The sequence below is a fragment of the Halichoerus grypus genome, chromosome X, assembly GCF_964656455.1.
Source record: "Halichoerus grypus chromosome X, mHalGry1.hap1.1, whole genome shotgun sequence".
In the NCBI taxonomy this organism is placed as follows: domain Eukaryota; kingdom Metazoa; phylum Chordata; class Mammalia; order Carnivora; family Phocidae; genus Halichoerus; species Halichoerus grypus.
In genome coordinates, this window is record NC_135727.1 from 29,908,539 (window position 1) to 29,930,163 (window position 21,625).

The 21,625-nt window shown below is 47.4% G+C and overlaps 1 protein-coding gene across 2 annotated transcripts; it reads right to left on the bottom strand.

The window, feature by feature from the left end:
- Nucleotides 1-257: 257 nt before the first annotated feature.
- ATP1B4 (ATPase Na+/K+ transporting family member beta 4) lies at nucleotides 258-18,711 on the bottom strand. 2 transcript variants are annotated; one of them, XM_036068883.2, is made up of 8 exons: nucleotides 18,649-18,711; nucleotides 14,450-14,711; nucleotides 9,934-10,062; nucleotides 9,568-9,672; nucleotides 6,393-6,589; nucleotides 5,668-5,724; nucleotides 1,162-1,257; nucleotides 258-419 (listed from the first exon to the last, which is right to left on the bottom strand). In XM_036068883.2, the coding sequence occupies exons 1-8, from the start codon at nucleotides 18,709-18,711 to the stop codon at nucleotides 258-260; spliced, it is 1,071 nt and encodes a 356-aa protein (XP_035924776.1). The 2 variants fall into 2 exon arrangements, with proteins under 2 accessions (XP_035924776.1, XP_035924775.1); XM_036068882.2 differs by having other exon boundaries at nucleotides 14,438-14,711.
- Between the last annotated feature and the right edge of the window lie 2,914 nt (nucleotides 18,712-21,625).

Genomic DNA, 21,625 nt, shown 5'->3' on the forward strand with positions numbered 1-21,625 from the left:
TAGCAGCAAGAATGGGTTTTAGTTTTAAGTAGGGGGAAGGGAAATTAACATCATCTATTTGTCATCAGGAGAGACTACCTTTAAAAAATCAATCCCACAATGTCATTTTATACATATGTCAAAGGCAAGGAAAGATGATCTGCTGTCTTAGGTGTCCATCTGGCTGTGTCCTGAGCGAAGAAAAAGAATTCAGGTACTACCAGGGGGTACATGAAATAAAACAGAAACAGAACTAGTGGGAGCGCCCCGCAAAGTTCTTAGGTTTCTATGTTCAGAGTAAAGATCACCCTACCCACAAAACGATCATTGATGACATCATTTATGATGCCCTTGCCCTTCAGCTGGCACTGGACGGGCACCGCTTGGTTCTTCACCACATCTGTAAAGTGCATTGCCACCAGCGGGGAGGTGTAGTTAACCTGTAGGCGGAAGAACATGAATCCTAAGTGCGAGGAGCGGAGGGCGTGGCGGTGGGTAACAGGATGCAAGGGAGCAGATATTCAGTGCAGGATGGGATAACCCTCACACAGGGAACTGAGCAAATCCCATGATGCCAAGTCACGAATGGCTAAAGCAACTGACATGCTCTCTGCCCTGGGATGGTGGGGAAATGACACGCTTCTTGCATAAGTCACTGTCAGATGTCTGACTGTCCTCTGGGGAAAACTGGTTCTAACTCTGTGTGATAGGATTTTCTGGCTATCAGACCACGAATGAAACCAGAACTAGTATCTTTCCAATGTCTCTGGGAAAGGTGAAGCCTCGCCCTATGACCCACCACTGCCGCCCCAGGGCTTCACCTGGGAGAAACAGGCAGGTGTGATTATTTGGGTATCGTGGAGTGCAATGACCGTGATCTGTCTGCTCCTGGCTCTGCCACTAATTAGCTATATGTGTTGGGCAAGTCGCTTTCTCTCTCTGAACTCGAATTTCTCCATCCGTAATCTGAAGGAGTTAGACCAGACCAAAGCTGAAATACCTTCAGATACGGAAAGGAGTGGTTGTACTAGGAATTGGTAGAGGGAGCTCCTGGTCTTGGCCAGCCACTGTTCACCCCACTGTTACTACATGCTGCTCCCTAATTCTCAGAAATTCCGAACAGCCCTGCCTCTGTCTCTGAGCCCTTTCTGACAGCAAAGACTGAAAAGGATACAGGCTTACGTGAGTCAGTTTGCCGTAGTAAGGGTAGTAGCGAAGGTCAAAAGAAGCCGACTCTGGGTAGTAATTGATGGATCGGATGTCATTTTCATCGCCTCTCTGGAAGTAAAAGCAGGTGTATGTGGGATGCCGGGTCCCCTGGTGGGTTGAAGCCTGAGCTCAAGGGGCCTGTGCCCCAGGTGAAATCACAATGTGACCCATAACCAACTGTCCCAGGAAGACCCATGAAAGCAGAATGGGGCATAGCTTACCTATCCCCAGAGCATTTCCAGGGAGAGACTGTGCCTCGGTTTTCAGTTGAAAGAATATTGAATGGAACAACATAGTATTGGAAGTCCTAGCCACAGCAATCAGACAACAAAAAGAAATCAAAGGCATCCAAATTGGCAAAGAAGAAGTCAAACTCTCACTCTTTGCAGATGATATGATACTTTATGTGGAAAATCCCAAAGACTCCACCCCAAAACTGCTAGAACTCATACAGGAATTCAGTAAAGTGGCAGGATATAAAATCAATGCACAGAAGTCAGTGGCATTCCTATACACCAACAACAAGTCAGAAGAAAGAGAAATTAAGGAGTCGATCCCATTTACAATTGCACCCAAAACCATAAGATACCTAGGCATAAATCTAACCAAAGAGGCAAAGGATCTGTACTCAGAAAACTATAAAATACTCATGAAAGAAATTGAGGAAGACACAAAGAAATGGAAAAACGTTCCATGCTCATGGATTGGAAGAACAAATATTGTGAAGATGTCAATCCTACCTAGAGCAATCTACACATTCAATGCAATCCCCATCAAAATACCATCCACTTTCTTCAAAGAAATGGAACAAATAATCCTAAAATTTGTATGGAACCAGAAAAGACCCCGCATAGCCAGAGGAATGTTGAAAAAGAAAAGCAAAGCTGGCGGCATCACAATTCCAGACTTCCAGCTCTACTACAAAGCTGTCATCATCAAGACAGTATGGTACTGGCACAAAAACAGACATATAGATCAATGGAACAGAATAGAGAGCCCAGAAATGGACCCTCAACTATATGGTCAACTAATCTTTGACAAAGCAGGAAAGAATGTCCAATGGAAAAAAGACAGTCTCTTCAACAAATGGTGTTGGGAAAATTGGACAGCCACATGCAGAAGAATGAAACTGGACCATTTCCTTACACCACACACAAAAATAGACTCCAAATGGTTGAAAGACCTCAATGTGAGACAGGAGTCCATCAAAATCCTAAAGGAGAACACAGGCAGCAACCTCTTCGACCTCAGCCGCAGCAACTTCTTCCTAGAAACATCACCAAAGGCAAGGGAAGCAAGGGCAAAAATGAACTATTGGGACTTCATCAAGATAAAAAGCTTTTGCAAAGCAAAGGAAACAGTCAACAAAACCAAAAGACAACTGACAGAATGGGAGAAGATATTTGCAAATGACATATCAGATAAAGGGCTAGTATCCAAAATCTATAAAGAACTCATCAAACTCAACACCCAAAGAACAAAGAATCCAATCAAGAAATGGGCAGAAGACATGAACAGACATTTTTCCAAAGAAGACATCCAAATGGCCAACAGACACATGAAAAAGTGTTCAATATCGCTCGGCATCAGGGAAATCCAAATCAAAACCTCAATGAGATACCACCTCACACCAGTCAGAATGGCTAAAATTAACAAGTCAGGAAATGACAGATGTTGGCGGGGATGCGGAGAAAGGGGAACCCTCCTACACTGTTGGTGGGAATGCAAGCTGGTGCAGCCACTCTGGAAAACAGTATGGAGGTTCCTCAAAAAGTTGAAAATAGAGCTACCATATGATCCAGCAATTGCACTACTGGGTATTTACCCCAAAGATACAAAAGTAGGGACCCGAAAGGCTACGTGCACCCCGATGTTTATAGCAGCAATGTCCACAATAGCCAAACTGTGGAAAGAGCCAAGATGTCCATCAACAGATGAATGGATAACGAAGATGTGGTATATATATACAATGGAATATTATGCAGCCATCAAAAGGAATAAGATCTTGCCATTTGCAACGACGTGGATGGAACTGGAGGGTATTATGCTGAGCGAAGTAAGTCAAACAGAGAAAGACATGTATCATATGACCTCACTGATATGAGGAATTCTTAATCTCAGGAAACAAACTGAGGGTTGCTGGAGTGGGGGGTGGGGTGGGAGGGATGGGGTGACTGGGTGATGGACACTGGGGAGGGTATGTGTTCTGGTAAGCGCTGTGAATTGTGCAAGACTGTTGAATCTCAGATCTGTACCTCTGAAACAAATAATGCAATATATGTTAAGAAAGAAAAAAAGAAGAAGAATGTAGCAGGAGGGGAAGAATGAAGGGGGGGAAATCGTAGGGGGAGAAAAACCATGAGAGACAATGGACTCTGAAAAACAAACTGAGGGTTCTAGAGGGGAGGGGGGTGGGAGGATGGGTTAGCCTGGTGATGGGTATTGAGGAGGGCACGTTCTGCATGGAGCACTGGGTGTTATGCACAAACAATGAATCATGGAACACTATATCTAAAACTAATGATGTAATGTATGGGGATTAACATAACAATAAAAAAATTAAAAAGAAAAAAAAAAAAGAATATTGAATGGAAGGCCTGGACTGAGGAGGCCGAATGTGCTCGATATAGTTCTGTACTGGCTCCTAGGGGACCCAGACAGAAGGGCTCCAGAAGGCTGGCAGTAGCTGGTGCTGCTCTAGCAAGAGGGCCTACCATGCCAGCCCCTCTCCAAAAAAAAAAAAAAAAAAAAATCATCCTGGGCCTGGCACCCAGTCTTGGACGTTGAGGCAGGTAGATGTTAGAACATATTGAGTAAATCCCACGCCACGACAACTTGCACACTCAAGTTGGGCTCAGTTCTGTTGGAAGGTAGACCAGGTGCACAGGGATCTGCTGCCTAGGGACACAGCCTATAGTTTGGCCCACCGAAACTCATGTGTCTGACCACCTTCTCCGTAGTGCTTTAATTGCAGGAGGTGAACTCAGGAGGATAAGCAAGAGGGAACCAGCACTGCAAAGATGAAATAAATAAGTGTACCCTCATCATATCATGTCAGGTAGGGGACTGACCATCCTGCCTATGCATTGGCTTGCCCTATATAGCAGAGATCTGGGGGCTAACAAGGGACAGACAGTGCTCACTACTAGCGGATCACTCACTGGGGTCATGGGATTGCTTCTGTCAATATAGTGTAAGCATTCAGAGTATACTCTTATTCTAGTGATGACCTTGTCCTGCTTGATTTCCACAAGTGGGTGTGGATTTTGACCAACTGATTATTATGGAATGTATGATGACTCTATTTCTTGTTTTCTTTTTAAAGGACGGTTCTCAGCAAGGTTCTGTGTAAATGGAAAAACGAATGGCTTCCACTAGGGAACTATAAGCAGGGCTCAAGCCAACTAGTATGCTAGTTTAAGACTGAGTCGGTCTTTATGATTTACTTACATTTTCTTCTAGAAAGCAACGCAGTTCACGTCTGTGAATAGCCTGTGGAATCAGTGCCACTAGTTTGTCTTCTCGTCTCGAGCGTGTGTATATTTATGCACACTCATGTCCGTGTGGACAGAATGGATGTCCTTCCTACCTTGTTCACGGGGCAAACCATGGCCTGACCTTTCAACCCTCATCTTCCGTGTCCCCGCTGCACCTTTCACAGCAGCTGTAATACGTGGTTGCCCCGATTTCAGAGACCGAGTCATAGCTATCTCAGCACCCCTAACACCTAGCAAAGTACCTGGCGTAGCCTAAGGGATCAATAAATGCTGCCTCTTTCTGCTTTCTGACCCACCACCCTCAAGGCTGGAGGTCTGGGGACATTAACGAGGCAGCCGTCCAGGCCTGGGGGTGCAGTGCATGTTAGGAAACCGGAGGGAGCTACTGCTTCCGGTTTGAGAAGCAAACCCAAGATCTAGGGCTTCTTCCTACAAAGGAGCTAATTGGTGCAGATGAGATAGAAGTTAATGGTCCCTCGAAGGACAGTTAATTAGCATATTAATGGAGTTCTGTTTATACTTCCCTGGTAGTCCTTTGTTACTGCAACATGGAGTGCCACTGGTCATTGCTGCAAAAAGTGAAATTCTGGTTTAAAAGCAGGGACTAATGACTCTAATGAAAGCTGGTTGTTTAGTTCAAAGAAACAAGTAATTAGAGCTAAAAGCAAAAGTGTAAACAGAATCCCAGTTAATGACGTGGCCCGTTGTCGGTCCCTGCTGTGGCCCTTAGCAGGTTCATTCTTTGGCGTTCACAGGTAGAAACCAGCGAGGACACACACAGTTGCACGACACACACAGACGTGAATTGAATGCTTTCTGGCAAGAGGGAGGCCAGAAGGTACTAGAGGGAGGCGTAGTTATGACATACTAACCTTTCCCTAACCCATAGCCCGGCATCCATGGTGAAACCCTTGGAAGGGATGAACCATCTTTTTACATAAAACAGATGGGCTAGCAATACTTACTCAAAAAGGCACTTTACCTGAACTTTGCAGGACACTTTCACAGGATCCCCAAGCTCAGGACGAAAGCCTACAATCTATCAAAAGAAAACCAGCATTGTTGTTGTTGTTTTTGTTGAACATCAAAACGCAAAATGGATTGGACAGTAAAAATGGGGCTTTTCTAAACCCCCCCTTAAGCCACCCCTTCCTTAGGCATAAACTTAACCTATTTTGCCCTCTCAGGAATGTTACAAAAAGCAAAAAATGCAAAAATATCTCCAGAGCTGTGCAGCTCAGCCTACTCCTTGTTGTATTTGTGCCTGATGTTTGTACAATGGTAATGGCAGCAAGAGAACTCTGAAGCTGTAAAGAACTTTCTGGTTTTAAGAGGGATGTGCCTGGTAGGGCTCTACCACACCTAAGGCATGGCAGGAGAGGAGGAAAATGTGTCTCTTGTGATAGAAGACTTGCCCCTCCCATCATGTCAGTCCCCGGTTCCAAACAGCTCAGGACCTCGTTACTGACAGAGGGCATCAAAGGGCAGGTTAGGGGCGGGAGAGGAGGGTGGAAATAGGAAGTATTCAGGGAGAAAAAGGGATTATTGCTTGATAGGTTTGTCCGGTTGTTCGAATTACTGATGCTGTCAGTAAGAGTGGCCCGACTTGCAGGGTGTGAAGACAGAGCCCAAGAGAAACGGAGGGGCCAGAGCCTTCCCACCCAGCTCCTCCACTTAGTATCACCGGAGTATCAAGGGCCAATATACCCGGTTCATCTTTAGAAGGATGCACGGCTGTCCAGTAGAGTAGCCAAAAGTAGGGTCCTCCAAGCCCGAGCAGTTCTTCAGGAAGGAGCGCTTAAATTGGCAGGCCTTCTTGTCTTCATCCTCATCGCCATCTTGGATAAAGTACTGCCCCGGGGGACAATCTACATTCATCTCCTCTTGAAGACTGTCATTGTAACCTAAAGCGTGCGTGGGGGCAGCAGCGGGGAGGTGGGCATGTTAGACGGGTGCTACAGGGCAGGGCCACGTTTGCAGTAGTCCTCCTCCCTAGTTTCCTTTCTGCAGCATTCTGGTGCTCCTCTGAGAGCCCACTCAGCCTGGCCTAGGCTCTGTGACCTGGCGTCGGTGTCCAAGGCCCCCCCATCAGCCTCTCTCCCGGAAGCCTTTCAGGCTCATCCCCTGGGCCCACTTCGATTGTTTCTCCTTCCCTCCAAACTTTGGAATAGCTATCTCTGGGTCATGTGTTGGTCACCGTATAACTTCCATTTTCCATTATTTTTTTTCAGCGATGGCAAACTGTAAACTGGGGAGGGCTGCCCCTTCTACTTCTGGAAGAGGAAGAGGCACATAGTAGATTCTGGAAGAGGGACTGAATCATGTCACGGCCTGGCTTATATAAGGAAGCAAACCTCTTGGGCTAAATCTTTTTAAGTTCAGTCTAGGAAACATCTCCCTTGGAGGTCCATGAGAGACACCAGACACAAGAAAATGAGAAGTGTGTGTTGTGGGACAGGAGGGAGGGAGAGGAGAAAGAGGGAAGAAGAGGAGATAAACCAGCTTCTCATCCTTTACAGACCGAAGTTAGCACCACAAAAGAGAAGCTTAGGTTGAAAGACAGAAACCAACGACAAGCTGTAGGGTCTCCCCTGAGAACGTGAGAGGGTGAGATCTTGTCTACTGAGAACCTAGGCACTCAGGGTTCATGTCCCTTTACATCGGATGGAAAGGAGCATGTGTCCAAGGTATACATATCACGGAGAGAGAGCTGAAAAGGGGCGGTCTGTGAGCTCACTCTTTGGACTACCAGATGCCACTGAACTGGGCTTTGGAAATGACTGCTTTATTTCCAGTTTGGTTTTAAATGACGGAGTCCAGTTAGTCCTGTTAGGTCCAGCCCCCATGCACTCATGTTCCCAGTAGCTTAGTTTTTCAGAGGAGTCTGTGCACCTATGATCTACCGGGGGTAAAACTCCAGATGTACTGCTGGGTTGTCATCTAGACAGGCTGTGACTTGGGTTTAATATTATTAAGAAGCAACTGGGAATTTTAAATCTATTCCAGTTACGGTTAAGCCTTTATTTTTCCTTTGACAAAGCTACATTGGACTCAAGTTTTCGTTTTAATCTTTTTTTTTTTTTTTAGAACAAGAACTATGTTCAAATAATAAGTTTCTAAATAGAAGCTCTAATCACGTGCTCATTGTTTCTCTTGAGGTAGTTCCATTAAAAATAATGTGACATGGGCATGACCCTTATTGCAAAATCCCAGTCCTCGTGGGAATGAAATTGATACTCTGGGATGTCTATTTCAGAGATGTGTTCCTTTTAAATAGGGCATGTTATCTACCCTTAGGAACTAAAAACCCAATGCTTTCCCTAATGTTCTCCATCTCTGTCGTCAGGTCAGAATTGGTATTTCTCTATCTACTAGCTTCTCGGAGGGATTTCCTCAGCAGAGATTCTGACAACACACTTGCGATAGCTCAGACAGTTTGAAAGAAAAGACGAGACTCTGCTGGCTCTGATGCCCAAAGCGTTTTTGTTTTTGTTTTTGAGCTCAAAAAACTACATGGATTCAGAAGGGACCCAGTCCCCCTCATTTTACAGATGAGGAATCTGAAACTCAGACTTCCCCAAAATGACACTGAGCATGACTGTTACAAAGCTGAGTTCGTAACTCCCGGTCATATGGCAGCAACAAAGAATTACAAAAAGCAGTATTTCTCAAGCTTTAAAGTTTATAGAGATCACCTGTGGATTTTGTTCAAGTGCCGATCCTGATTCGACAGGTCTGGGGTGGGGCCTGAGAGCCTGCCCTTCTAACAAACTCCCAGGGGATGCTGATGCTGCGGGTCCTGGACCACACTTCCAGTAGCCAGGTGTCACAACCATGGATGTGGTTTTAAACACTGGTTCGGCTGCTGGGAGACTTTTATCACGTTACTTCCCCTTTCTGAGCCTCAGTTGCCCCATTTGTAGAATGGAGATGGTAGATTCTTTATGTAGCCCCAATGCGGGGCTTGAACTCACAACCCTAAGATCGAAACCTGAGCTGAGATCAGGAGTTGGACACTTAACCGACGACTGAGCCACCCAGGCACCCTGACGGTAGCTTCTATGCAGGGTTAAAGTTAAATGACAAAATTTATGCATTTACATAACCCTTCCCATCACATAAGAGATTGTTTTTCTCTTTCAGTGCACATTCTACTGCTCCCTATCCCTCCATTTCAGCCAGGCAGGGACAACCAAAGCAATGAAACTGGCTTTTTTCCACAACTAATTTGTGCAGCCCACTGGGGCTTAGAGCCTGCGTGCTCTGTGTCGGACCTTAACCAAACTGCTACCTCAGCTTTCAGTCCATGGAAGGGCTTCTCAAAAAGCCACTCGGTCCCTGAAAGTGTATCTGATGACGCTATAGAGATAGGCATCTTGCAAACATTTCCTATCAAAATGTTGGAGTGACTGTCACCCAGAGATTCTTTCTCTAACTCCCTGCCAGGATGCTATTAAATCAAGACCCTTGCTCTCTTCCTTCAAGATGGCCCATCTCCAAGAAAGGAATTCTCTTACCTTGAGAAAGTATAGGAGGCAGGAATCTTCCCATTCTGGAGAACACTCTTCTTCTCTCACCACTACCCACCCCCTGGAATGATCTTTTATAAATGGTCATTATTGAGCCATCTGGATGTTTAAGAAAACAAATTCTCTGCCCCCAGTGAACTTAGCATCTTGCTGGAGACTTGGCTTATATGCTTTCAAGACAACATACAATCACAAACTAGAACAGTCTTGATTGTATATACAGGTAAGGAAAGACCAGGATGGGCTGGGGTTAGTAAGGGTGGGATTTCTGGTGAATTGTGAATTTCGAATCCCCCACCCCCAACCCATCACCTTTCCACAGAGATTTCCCCCATTCAGAGGCACTTACTTACCCTGGAGAAAGCCATTTAGGCTAATGACATAATGCTGCCAAGTGTCAGGTTCAGAAACGTTGAAGTTGAAGTTAAGGCTATGGGCGAAGGGTCTAATCATAACTCCTGGCAACGAAAACAGGTCTTGGATATATTAACCCGTTCTTGGGATAATTTTTTTGTATTGATTCCCATGAAACCATTACCCCCCCAGGCAATCAAAACAAAAAGGACCATAATTTGCCAAGTACCATTTTACTTTTACTCTTAATAATTGAATCCCTAAGTCATTACCAGGAAGAGCCAAAGTTAATTGAGGCTGAACATGCTGTCCAAGCAGATTTCTGTCCAGCGACTGCTGACAGCACAGGGCATCTGGGCACTCACCAGGAGGCTTCACCCTCTCAGTGAAGGTCGGCATGTAGGGACTGATGGTCAGAAATAGCGTGTACATGCAGAGGGTGATGACAGCGGCCAGGGAGGCATAGAAGAAGAAGTAAATGACTAAGATCAGGCCTGCAGAAGGATCAGAGATGAGAGTGGTCAGTGCTTGCCAACTAGCCCTCCTGCCTCCTCGCTTGAACTCATGAGCCAGAACCAACCCCAACATGTGAGATGGCTTTTATTTATTTATTTATTTATTTATTTATTTATTTATTTATTTATCCATATTCCCCAGATTCAGTATGTCCTTGCTTATTCAGATTTCACCAATTTGGAATTCGTGAGAACTGTGCCGGAGGTCTGATTGCAGTGTACCTTTACAGCATCTCCGATGGAAGGGCTTGTTGAGCAGATGATGGCCATGAGCAAGATTACAGGGGAGTGGAGTTGAGAGTACTGCAGAGAGCAAGTTGCTTGGGAGCCCTCATTAAAGCAGGTGCCCTGAAAAGTCCTAGCGGCTTGGCTCCAGTGATTATATGTATTTGCAAGAGATGAAAACAGCATTTCTTTTCACATAGCCTATAATTCAAACTTTTGATTAATTTCCGCTGGACTTGCCTCTACTCTAATCAAGGCAAAGTGAGGCCTCACCCTACTTATTTCAAATCTTATTCAACTTTAGCAAAAGTTTAAGTGGCTCTGCTTTTCCAAAAGAACACGCGACGGGGAAGGAAGGAGGAAGAAACTGTACTTAATTATCGACACTTGCTCTACCTGTGAGCTTGGGCAAGTTCCAGAACCTCTCTGTGCCCCCAAGTCCTCACAGGTAAAATGGGAACAAGCTTAGCACTTCACCTCATATACTGATCTACATCCCTAACAATATCTGAAATTCCGCTTCTCCGCGCGTCCTTTCCTGACCTTACCATTTCCTCGCTGTTTCATCTTGGATATGCTGCTCGCCTCTCTGGGCCTCAATTTCCTCATCTGTACAATGAGGACTATAATAGGACTTCCTTCTTGGTGTGGGACGATGCATATAAATAGCATAGCACAGACCTGGCAGATACCAAGTGCTCTTTACACGGCAGGTCCTCACCATTGTTATTATTCATGTGCTTATTGCTGTAGGACCCAAAGAAGCACGGTTGTCTGAATGCCTCCTCCGCAGGCTGTTTTGGGATTAGGTTTGCCCCAGGATGAGGCAGCACCAAGTGAGGTGAATGAGCCCGAGATGGCTGCTGAGAAGCTCTTTTCAAGTCTTCCTTGAGGCCCTCTCCGGCAACAATATCTGGCTCCGCTCACAGCAATGACATGATGTCGGAACAGACAGATTTGAACTGAATCACGAACCAGAAACCGGAACAAACCACATAACTCTGCTGTACCCAAAACTGAATCCAAATATTAATTTTTAAATTGAACCATGAACCAAATAAAATTAACCAGAAAGGGGGGGGGGGAGGGAGGAGCGGAGGAAGGGAGAAAAAAGATCCTCAGGCATCCAACTGGAAATGGAACCTTGATGTTTCATAAGGTGAACTGAGGCAGAACTGGGGCAGGAACACATTGATTCCGCTGGAATCCCTGGAGAAGAAACAGCAGTGCCCGTGCGCCTGTGGTACTTGGCTCCTGCCCACTGGCTGCCCTGATGGGATGTGCCCTGTGCCTCCTCCCCCCTTCCTCAACCCCAGTCCCCAGTCCTGGGAAGGGGTCAACGACTGGAGCCATCCTGGGGGACTAGAAGACTCAGTCTCATGGATGAAAGGAAAGCAATGGGATACAGGTACATTCCCTTGGAGATGTCTTCTGCCTTGCGTAGGATGTATGGCTAGGAAGTGTAGAGGGGAGAATGGCACTAGTGGTGAGTCCCCTGAGCCTTACCCCTGAGCTATGCCCTGAAGTCTGTGATGGGCTAACACAGCTTCCCACCTCCCCATCCCCACCAAGGAAGACCAAGCACCATACCCATCGGAACCCACTGAACCCTCCAACTTCTTCTGCCCTGGATGTCCAGGTTTTACTTGGGCTACTCCTCTAGGTAATCCAGGGGTCTCTTCTGAATGCCTTACCCAAGCCTGGGCCCCATGATCTAGATTCTTCATTCCTCCCACCAAAACATCCCATCAGGTCCTGAGACCCTACCCATCAGGGCCTTGCTCATCACTATACTTCATGAAGACAATGTGGTGTTCCAGCAAGAGGATGAACCCCAGTGTTCATCTGACCTGGGCTTGAATCTCAGTGCTGCAGCTTAATAACTGTGTGACTTTAGATAAGTTACTTACCCTCTCTAAGCCTCAGTTTCTGCATCTGTAAAATGGGGATAATAATATTACTACCTCATATGGTTCTTGTCAGTATCCAATAAAATAACAGATAGTTCCTAAAAATAGAAGTTGCCCAGCTACCAAAGGAAAAACCCGGAATAGTATAATCATAGGCTGGGTGAATAATGTTGGTCATGTCGATGTGCAGGCTGGGATAGGGTTAGTAAATGCTCAAGTGGGCACCTAGTTTTCAAGCAAGAGGGCAGCAAAGAGGGCAGCAAAGCATATGCTTGGTGGCCTAGGCATTAACATCACCACGTGCCCCTTGCCCAGGCATAGCCCAACAGCATAAGCCTGAGTTCCTGGACTCTCCTCAGACCTGCCATCCAGAGGCCCGGATATGGCCTACCATGCGGTGTCCCCACTGCCATGTCTTCCCTGGGCACTTGAAACTTTCTCCCCCATCACTCTCTTTTGGCCTGTGGATTATTCTCCCCAGGGGCCACATGGATCAGCTCATCTGGTGAAATTCCAATGGCTGGCTGTTCAGGGGTTAAAGTACAGCTCCCTCTCCCAGAATCACACTTGCATTTCACAAGGCCTATTTTCCCAGTCTTCTTTAGGCAAGGGAGAAACAGCTGTGCCCCCTTAGGAGCCCCAGTAAGTGTCCGGCATTTGTCTGCAGCTTCCAGAATGTTGGAATGTTCCTTGAATGGTACATTTGTTCCAGTTGAGAGTTTGAGGGATTGGCAGGGGTGGGGCTGGGAACCGAGGAGGGGTGAAGGGAGGTGGGCATTGCTCAGAGCCCCACACCTGCTATTCCTAATTCCAGGAAGGAGGGCTGGCCGTCTCACCCGGACGGAGCTGAATTAGAAACATAAACTAGGTGGGGAGAGAATTCTCAGCCAAAGGGGCCTTTAGAAGGCATGACCGTCAACTTCAGCAACCTAGACCCTGGGCCCTGGGGGACTCTGATTTCATCCGCAGAGTCATCTATTTTGTTCTTCTCCTGGGTTAACTGAGTGCCAAGCCAGCGGCTACTCTTTTTCTGGGCTGTGCAGAGAGTGTGGCAAGTGTGAATTTTACCACAGGCTAAATCTCCTGAGGAGAAGGCACAGCATGAATAGTTCAAGAGGTGAGTAGGACCCTGGGAGAGGGGTGCTGGAGAGGTCGTGAAGTCAAGGCCGTGGCTAAGGAATGCCATTCTGCCACTGATTGAGTGCGACGGGGGCTCGGCTGTAATCGCCAGAAATGACCCCTTTAAACCGAATTTCTCTGTGTACACCGTGGGAGCCTAAAGCACCCACAAGCCGGGGCCAAGGGCAGGCCTCCTGGCTTTCCTTTTCTGACATTACTGGGTGAAACGATGAGATTTTATAAATCCGCGGTCAAGTTAGCAGGGACTGGGGTCTCATATCCTAGCAACAGTCTACTGCATAGTACAGTTGACCCTTGAACAGCGCGGGGCTTAGGGGTGCCAACCCCCGCGTGGCTGAAAATCTGTGTCTAAGTCTTGACTCCCCCAAACGTAACTCCTAATAGCCCACTGTTGACCAGAAGCCAGGAAGAGTCAATTCACACGTATTTGGTACATTACATGTAGGATATGCTGTCTGCTTACGATAAAGTAAGCTACAGAAAAGGCAATCTTGTGGAAGAGAAAATACATTTACAGCACTACGCTGTATTTATGGGGGAAAACACAGCACCTGTGTGGGGCAGTGCCGTTCAAACCTGTGTTGTTCAAGGGTCAACTGTGCTTTCAAGTTTACAACTGGAGCATCTGACGGGAGCCTCAGGCTGATCCTGTGGGAGAAACACGGTAGGGATTGTTTCCCTCATTTGGCAGGTGAGGAAGAATGAGGCTCAGAGAGGGTAAAGGATGAGCCCAAGGTCACACAGATAGAAAGTGATGGGGCCGGGACTTAAACAACAACAACAACAACAACAACAACAAAAATCTGTGCTTTCTCAACTCATTCTTACTGTCTCTCTGCATCGCAAATGAAGTTGAGCCCAGCGGCTTTCAGCTCCACAATCTAGTGTGTTTACATACTTGGAGTTTCTTCCGATGGGATCTGCCCACAGTCCAGGCATTTCCCTAGGCATCCAGCCCTTCACACGAAATCTAAGAGAAGTTTGCAGACAAGCCCATCCAACGTATGGTAAAGGAGTCCTGGACACCAAGCCAAAAGCAAAGGACACCCGACTGGGGCATTGGGACAACTGGGACTTACTCCAACTCTGACCTGTTCGGGCCAGAGACATCCTTTTCTCCGGATCCCACAGGTATTCGCTCACGATCTGCCATCTCTGCCACCAAGCATTGCCTGCTGGCTGACCTTGACCCTTTTCCTCCTCCTTTTCCTTCTCTTCTATCTCCTCCTCTTCCTCCTCCTCCTCTTCTTCCTCCTCCTCCTCCAAATCGGGTACCACCATCACCCGAGCCTCTTCTTCAGCTTCTTCCTCTTCATCTGCTAAGTAGTTCTGGTTCACTTCATCCTGATCATCCTGGAATGGTGACAAAACACAGTCCCTTTTTTGAAAAAAATTCCCCAGGGCGCATCCCACCAGCCAAAAGGAATGGAAAACGACTCAATATTCGGAGACGCTTCCCCCTCGTTACAAGAGGCACATGTTCTCTCTCTCTCTCTGCTCTTTTGGAGGAAATATCCTTTCTTTGACCCATTTTGACCCAATATTCTTTCCACAGAGGTGTAAGTTTTATTCTCAGCTGCAGGCCCTTGGGCTCTTCCCCCCAGGACTCTGCTTATGTCACTCCTCCGTCCTGGGGCCTTGGCCTCGCTTTGTCTGGCCTGTTAGGGCGGAGCTGAGCTCAACACCGGAGAACAGACTCATTTTAGACACTTGAGTCCACCATGGCAAATTCTAAGTCCAAGCCAGCTTTACCATCGGTCCTGTAGCTGGCAGGTGCTCAACCTGACCATCCACGTTGTATCTGAAAGTAGCCTGGGACACACAGCAGGAGGAGAGGCCAGCGGCTGGACCCCTCCTCAAAACTTAGACTCCCTCCCTAGCAAAAACAAAACACAGGGGTCTGTTTGCTGCTTCTCTGACTGTTGCCTGGGCTGGCACCTCCGCCGGTCGAACAGACTCCCGAAGGTCTGGAACCTCAACTGATACTTCCTTAGTCTCCCCCCATCCCCCACCCCCATCCCATACCCTAGGCAAAAATCTGGGCACGTAGTGAGTGCTCAGCACATATCTGTTGATTGACTGATTGCAGTCATTGAGATCCGAAACTATAATCTTCTCTGAGTGGTTCTAAGGAAATTAAACAAAAAAAGAGAAACCCAGACTTCACCAACGGTATTTCAAATGCCTCCCAGCCATAGGCAGGAGAGTTGGATCTTTGCTCTTTGGGGGTCTGCCAAGGCTCACTGCAGCAGCAGAAAATGAGGCCACCCTCCCTTCTCTCTGCTGCCCAAATCTGAAGGGTGGCGGGGCCTGTGCACCTGTTGGGGTTGGATGTGTCAAATGATAGAGGCCAGGGGCTCCATGCTGCCCCCTCCCTGCCTGATTCCTCAAAGGCCGTTTAGAGGACACTCAGCTAAAAATGCTGCCATTGGTGGGGGGGCCTCCGAAAATTGGATTGTTCAGAATCAGTAAAAGGGACAGAGAATGACAAGGCTCTGCTCTCAGTGTTCAGTCTGGCCAGCGCTGTCTAGCTCTGGATCGTCAGCACTTCTGAATGGCTCTCGAGTTTGTTCCAATGTACAGCTTTCTATCACACACCATACTAGAACTGACTGGGACCCTGAAGATTCCCTTGTCCCTCGCAGGCCCAGAGAGGGAGCAGGACATAGCTGTAGCCACACAGCGAGTTTGTGAGCGAGTTGACAGAACCTGTGTCTCTTGTTACCCGGGACAGTGACGTGTCTCCCGTCGCGCACTGAGCGCAAGCGCCCAGACGCTGTTAACAGAATGACGGAGCCACCACAGGTGTGTCGGGTTCTGTGCTCCCAAGAGCTCGTAGGTGCTCATAATCAAGGATTTCTGGCTCTGACGTGGACTCACGGTACAAGGCTCAGAAAAGCCCCCATCACTCAGCGTTGAATGGACTAATAAATGTTCTTAAATCTCTTTCCCTTGTGTGCGAACACACGGACGCATTTGACCTCCCCAACTACATTCTGAGCACCCAAGGGGCAGAGTGGATATTTTCCAACTCCTTGATGGCCCTGCCCCCGTGTGGGGCCCCCAGCTCGGGAGCCGGTGGGGACCGAACGAGCGCCAGTGGTAACTGCCCCGCTTAAAACCTGAGCCTGGACTCTGGGGAAATTGCTCTCACGGAGCTTGTCGTCCTAAACCCCAGCAGCCTTGTGGACTGTGGTGGGTAGTCCTCATGGCCCCCCAAGAATCTACCGCACCTGGGAATCTCCGAGAATTTGAGGTGGAATGGTTCACTGCGAAAGGATTTATAGTCCCCTTTATGTTTTCTGAACAACTTCCTTTTCTCTCCCTCTTGCCCGGGGGGGCCTGCCCTCCACCTCTGCTCCACAGAGGAGGCAGCTGGCCTGGGCCTCAGCCTGATCTTATTTGTAGATATGAGCTTTCATGATAATCCCATTAAAGATGGCTTGTCATTTAAAGCTTTACCCTCCCGGGAAGAATTAACCTTCTCCGAGCTAATTTCCCCACGGCTCTCACACTGCCTGAGTTTCAGGAATCTCAAATGTCTTTTTTGCTCTCCTCTGCTTCCCGGGACAGGAGAACCTCACATTGTGCAAGGGAGGCACTTTTGTGCAACTAACTATTTAACAGAATCCTGTAGGGAATCCTTTGGTAGTGAGAGGCAGTGCCCTCCTGTGATAGTGTGTTTGAATGTGCTGGACTATAGTAGTGGGTGTGTGCTGGGGCCGTCATGTTGCCCTAAAAGGGAAGAGTCTGAAGGGCAGAGGGTGGCTCCATTTTGAGCACTCTAAATATATAAACATATAAACATATAAACAAACAGTGTGACCCAAAGGATAAATTTGTGCCCTGCATTGAGTAACACCCTGTAAACGTTTGAATGGTTGGTTGATTTTAAAGAGAAATTAGCATATGATTAACCACTGCATTAAATAGTTTCTTTTTAAATTTGATCAAGTATTCCCTCTAAAGGGCAAGATCCCCCGATGCCTTTAAAATCAAGCATTTCCTATAGAGAGCAAGCTCCTCTGATGCACTTGACAAATAACTGAACCTATACACAACGCTTTAGCAACATTACGGAGAAAAGAAGCCAAGGAAGGAAGAGTTCTAGGTGCCCTACAGGCTGGGAGGGCCTCTGGAAATGCGCAAAGCAAGATTCTACACGCTGTGGCTGAGAAGGGAAGCCCTCTGTAGGGTGACATGGACTTGGAAGGATTCGTGTTTTCCTCTGCGGGCTGTTGACAGTCTTTACTTAACTCCCTGGTTATATAAGGGGCCATTTCCAAAGAAAAGTGGATTAAGCTTTGTTTCGTCCTGGGCTCAGATCACAGCCCTCTCTGGGGGAGATTTCAGACTCCCCCCCTCCAAAAAAAAGTACTGCGTGTGGCATATATTAACGATTTCTAGCAAAGAACATGCAAAGAAACCGTGGGTTCAAAGAAATCTGTGATGCACCCTGGATGGAGATAAATGGCGATAGCAGAGAAGCGTGTGCTGAGCGTGTGTGTGTGTGTGAGTGTGTGTGTGTGTGTGTGTGTGTGTGTGTGTGTGCTGGGCGGGGTGGGGTGGGGTGGCAGGCAGGCTGGCAACGGATGGGGGAGGATCAGAGGGCTACGGAGTTGCCTACTGCACGTCTAATAGAAAGAGCCCAAGATTAGAAGTGAGGAAACTTGGCGTTCTCACTAGCTCTCTCACTAACTTGCAAGTCACTCCTGTGCTCTGAGCCCCAGCAGCCTCCTTTACATAATGAGGGGTTCTGGAGAGATGATGTCTAAGATTACGCCCGGCTTCTATCTACGATTCTCTGATTTTTCGCGAGAGTTTGGAATTTCTGCTTTAGAAAAAGAGCAGCTGGGTTCCTCAGGCGCTCCCGCCCCGGGGGACTGAAGACAGCTGGGTGGGCTGTGTCTTTCCCTTCCTCTTCCCCTTCCTCTCTCTCCTGGCTAAAATTTCCTGCTATCGGACCAAAGCCTCTACTCCCAGACTCCAAAAGCTCTGTTTGTTTAAATTCTAGACTCCCCCCCCCAATTTTAGAAGGCCCCTATTCTTTGGCATCTTCCCCTCCCCTTGTCTTTTGTTCCCCAGGAAAAGGGGCTTCCTCCTTCAATGCAGCAATTTAGGGCACAGTGGGGTGCCAGGAGTCACCGCTGGATCTTGAAATTATAGGCTTCCTTACAGCTCGCTGTTCCTGCCCATGCTGAGGAGAAGCGGCCGTAAGCCAAGATCTACGCAACCCCCAGCCCACCCCCCTCAAAAGGGCGGGCAAAATATTCTGCTCCCCGGGACTCACAAGTCTGTAGCGATAAGCATAAGGAGAGGCTGGAGCCCTTCTGGACCGGAGCTGCCTTCTCATGGCTGTTCCGTGGGCACAGACGGGGCAGAGGCAGGCAGGGGGGTGAGAGTTCTGGAGCTTCTGCTGGTACAAGAGACACTGGTTGCTGGGGACACTTGGCGCCTAGTAAAAGTGAACCCTCCTGGCATGAGCCCTTCCCCAAAATAATCTAACATGCCCCTCTCTCATTGGTTGGCCCATTCCCTGAATCAAAGGAAAGCCCTTATGGAAAAGCAAGCTCATCATCACAGGGAGGGGGGAGATATTCTGGGTCACGAGGATGAGCGACTCACCACCCCCCTCACCTCACGTCTCTACCCGCCCTCTGCCCTTCTCTAGCGCCCGAGGTACTATGGGCCCAATGGAAATCTTCAGTCGTGTTCTTCTCAATTGAGAGCTGAGTATCAGTGTGTGCAGGAGGTGGGGCGTGGGTGGGAGTTGGGGGTGAGGGGACATGGCCAAGAATAACTTTCTTTTTTCATAAGACTGATCTCATGCAAAAGGATCTAGGGTGTCAGGAAAGATTCCCTTTGCTCTCCCCACCCGCCCCCCACACACACACATCAAGCCACCTACAATATTCCTTATTTGTGTCAACCCATGAGCCCCTTGAAATGTGGATTATGCATTCCGATTTTAGAGGCCAGGCTTCTGCTTTACCCCTCCCCTCCCCAAAGAGGGTCTTGGACATAAAGAAGCCTTTTTCTAGCCCACATGTCAGAATGGCGCCATCAGTCACTGCCCCTCACGCACACACCCCTTGGAATCCTGGCCACATTTCTGTAGTGGTTGAGATCTATATTTATCCCTTAGCATCAGGGCAGGGAACAGGCCAGAACTTTGCAGTGTCAGTTTCCCAGACATATATAACTCCTGAAGCCAATGTGGGATCCAACAAAAGAAAAATTAGTAGAAAGAGCCAAAACATTGTATAGCATTTTTGGTCTGTTCGGTCCACCCCGCCAGAGCCTGGGTGGCTAAAAGGCTTGGGTGGAATTTGTGATCCTTCTTTCACAAATCACCCCGTTATACCCAGGTGGCTGAGAATGTTGCAGATAATGAGATTCTGGGCATATACATAACCAAGAAAACCAGCACAATAGCTTAGATAGATTGACTTATTCATAATTCCAAGCCTAGGCTATTCTGATGAAGACAGCTTCAATAGTGGTTAATTTAAAATAAAGACTCCATTTACTAGAACGCTACTAATTAGGACTCTTCCTTAACAGAGTCCCTCCCCGCTCCATACCCTTATTTGATGAGAAAGAGGCCACTGACAAAAAAAGAGAAACTCATTCCTCTTTTTGGACTTTAATAAAAGCAAAATACATTCCAGGGGTTAACCTGATCTCAGTAGATACTGGGCTCTCTCACACTTTCTCCAATCAAGCCTTTTGTGTGACTCCTAATGTTAAATATGAGAATCTCAAAGCCCTTTGTAAGCCTCAGAAACCAGAGGATAGGTTAACTAGTCTTGTCTTCCTAACGCAGAAAAGAGCACAGTCATATAAGCAAGATTTCAAAAATCAAGAGTTGGGGGGCAGCATTATTCACAATAGGCAAGGTCTGGAAGCAACCTAAGTGTCTGTCAGTGGATGAATGGATAAAGAAAGTGTGATATACAGACACACACACACACACACACACACACACAGACACACAGAGGACTATCGTTTAGCCATGAGAAAGAAGGAAATCCTGCCATTAGCAACAACATGGATGGACCTTGAGGGCATTATGCCAAGTGAAGTAAGTCAGACAACAAAAGGCAAATACTGTATGCTCCCACTTACATGTGGACTCTAAAAAAGCCACACTCATAGAAACAGAGTAGAATGGTGGTTAGCAGGGGCTGGGGTGGGGGAATTGGGGAGATGTTGGTCAAAGGGTACAAACTTCCAGTTATAAGGTGAACAAGTTCTGGGGATCTAACGTACAGCATGGTGACTATCGTTAATAACACTGTATTATTACTTGAAAGTTGCTAAGAGAGTTGATTTTAAGTGTCCTCACCATAAAAAAGAAATGGCACTTAAGTGACGTGATGAAGGTTTTGTCAGCTAACACTATGGTGACCATCATTTTGCAATATATAAGGGAGTCAAACCACCTTGTACACCTAAACGTATACAATGTTATATGTCAATACATCTCAATAAAGCTGGGGAAAAAACCCAAGAGGGGGAAGACAGAAGGAGATTTGGAGCAACGTGACCTCAGGTAACAAAATATTCCATTCTCCAGAATCTCCCACGCCCGAGCCTTCTGGGTCACTTGGGGTTTGCCATACACTTAATATATTTGCAGTGTATTTTGACTATAGCTCAGGCTGCCTTCTGGAATGCCAGCTCTTGGGTGGGGTAAAAGAACAAAATCCCATGGGACCTCAAAGACAGAAATCTGTATGAGTTCACACTCAAAAGACTAGCTACAGGAAAAGCCATTCCTGCCACAAGGGCTGGGGGAGCAATCTGCCGCCCCGTGCAGCAGGCTGGAGCGGGAAGTGGCCAGCAGAGCTGCAAATGAACGGTGGCTACGGAGGCAAGAGAGGCAAGGAGAGGCTTTGACAGCAGATCCAACGGCAAATGACTCCAGTCTCTCAAACTGTATATGCCCAGTCCTTGGACGCAGGTGTTCGCAGCTGCTTCTAGAAGCCTCCTCTCCTGGGGGCCTGCTCTGGTCAAACCACATGGTTGCTGGGTTGCTGATGGGGAACAGAAAGCTATGGACTGGGTCTTCCTGTTCCCAGAGGAAGAAAGAGTTGGTAGCACTCTTCAGAGAATCTTCGCCTCCACCGTGAGATGGGCTAGTTTCTGACATCTGTTCTTGTGGGTCACTTCCACAATTGTGTGTGTGTGTGTTGGCTGGGGGGAGGGTGGAGTGTGTCCCAGAGCCACCAAAGAGCAGTTGTATAGTTGTGTGCTTTCCTTAA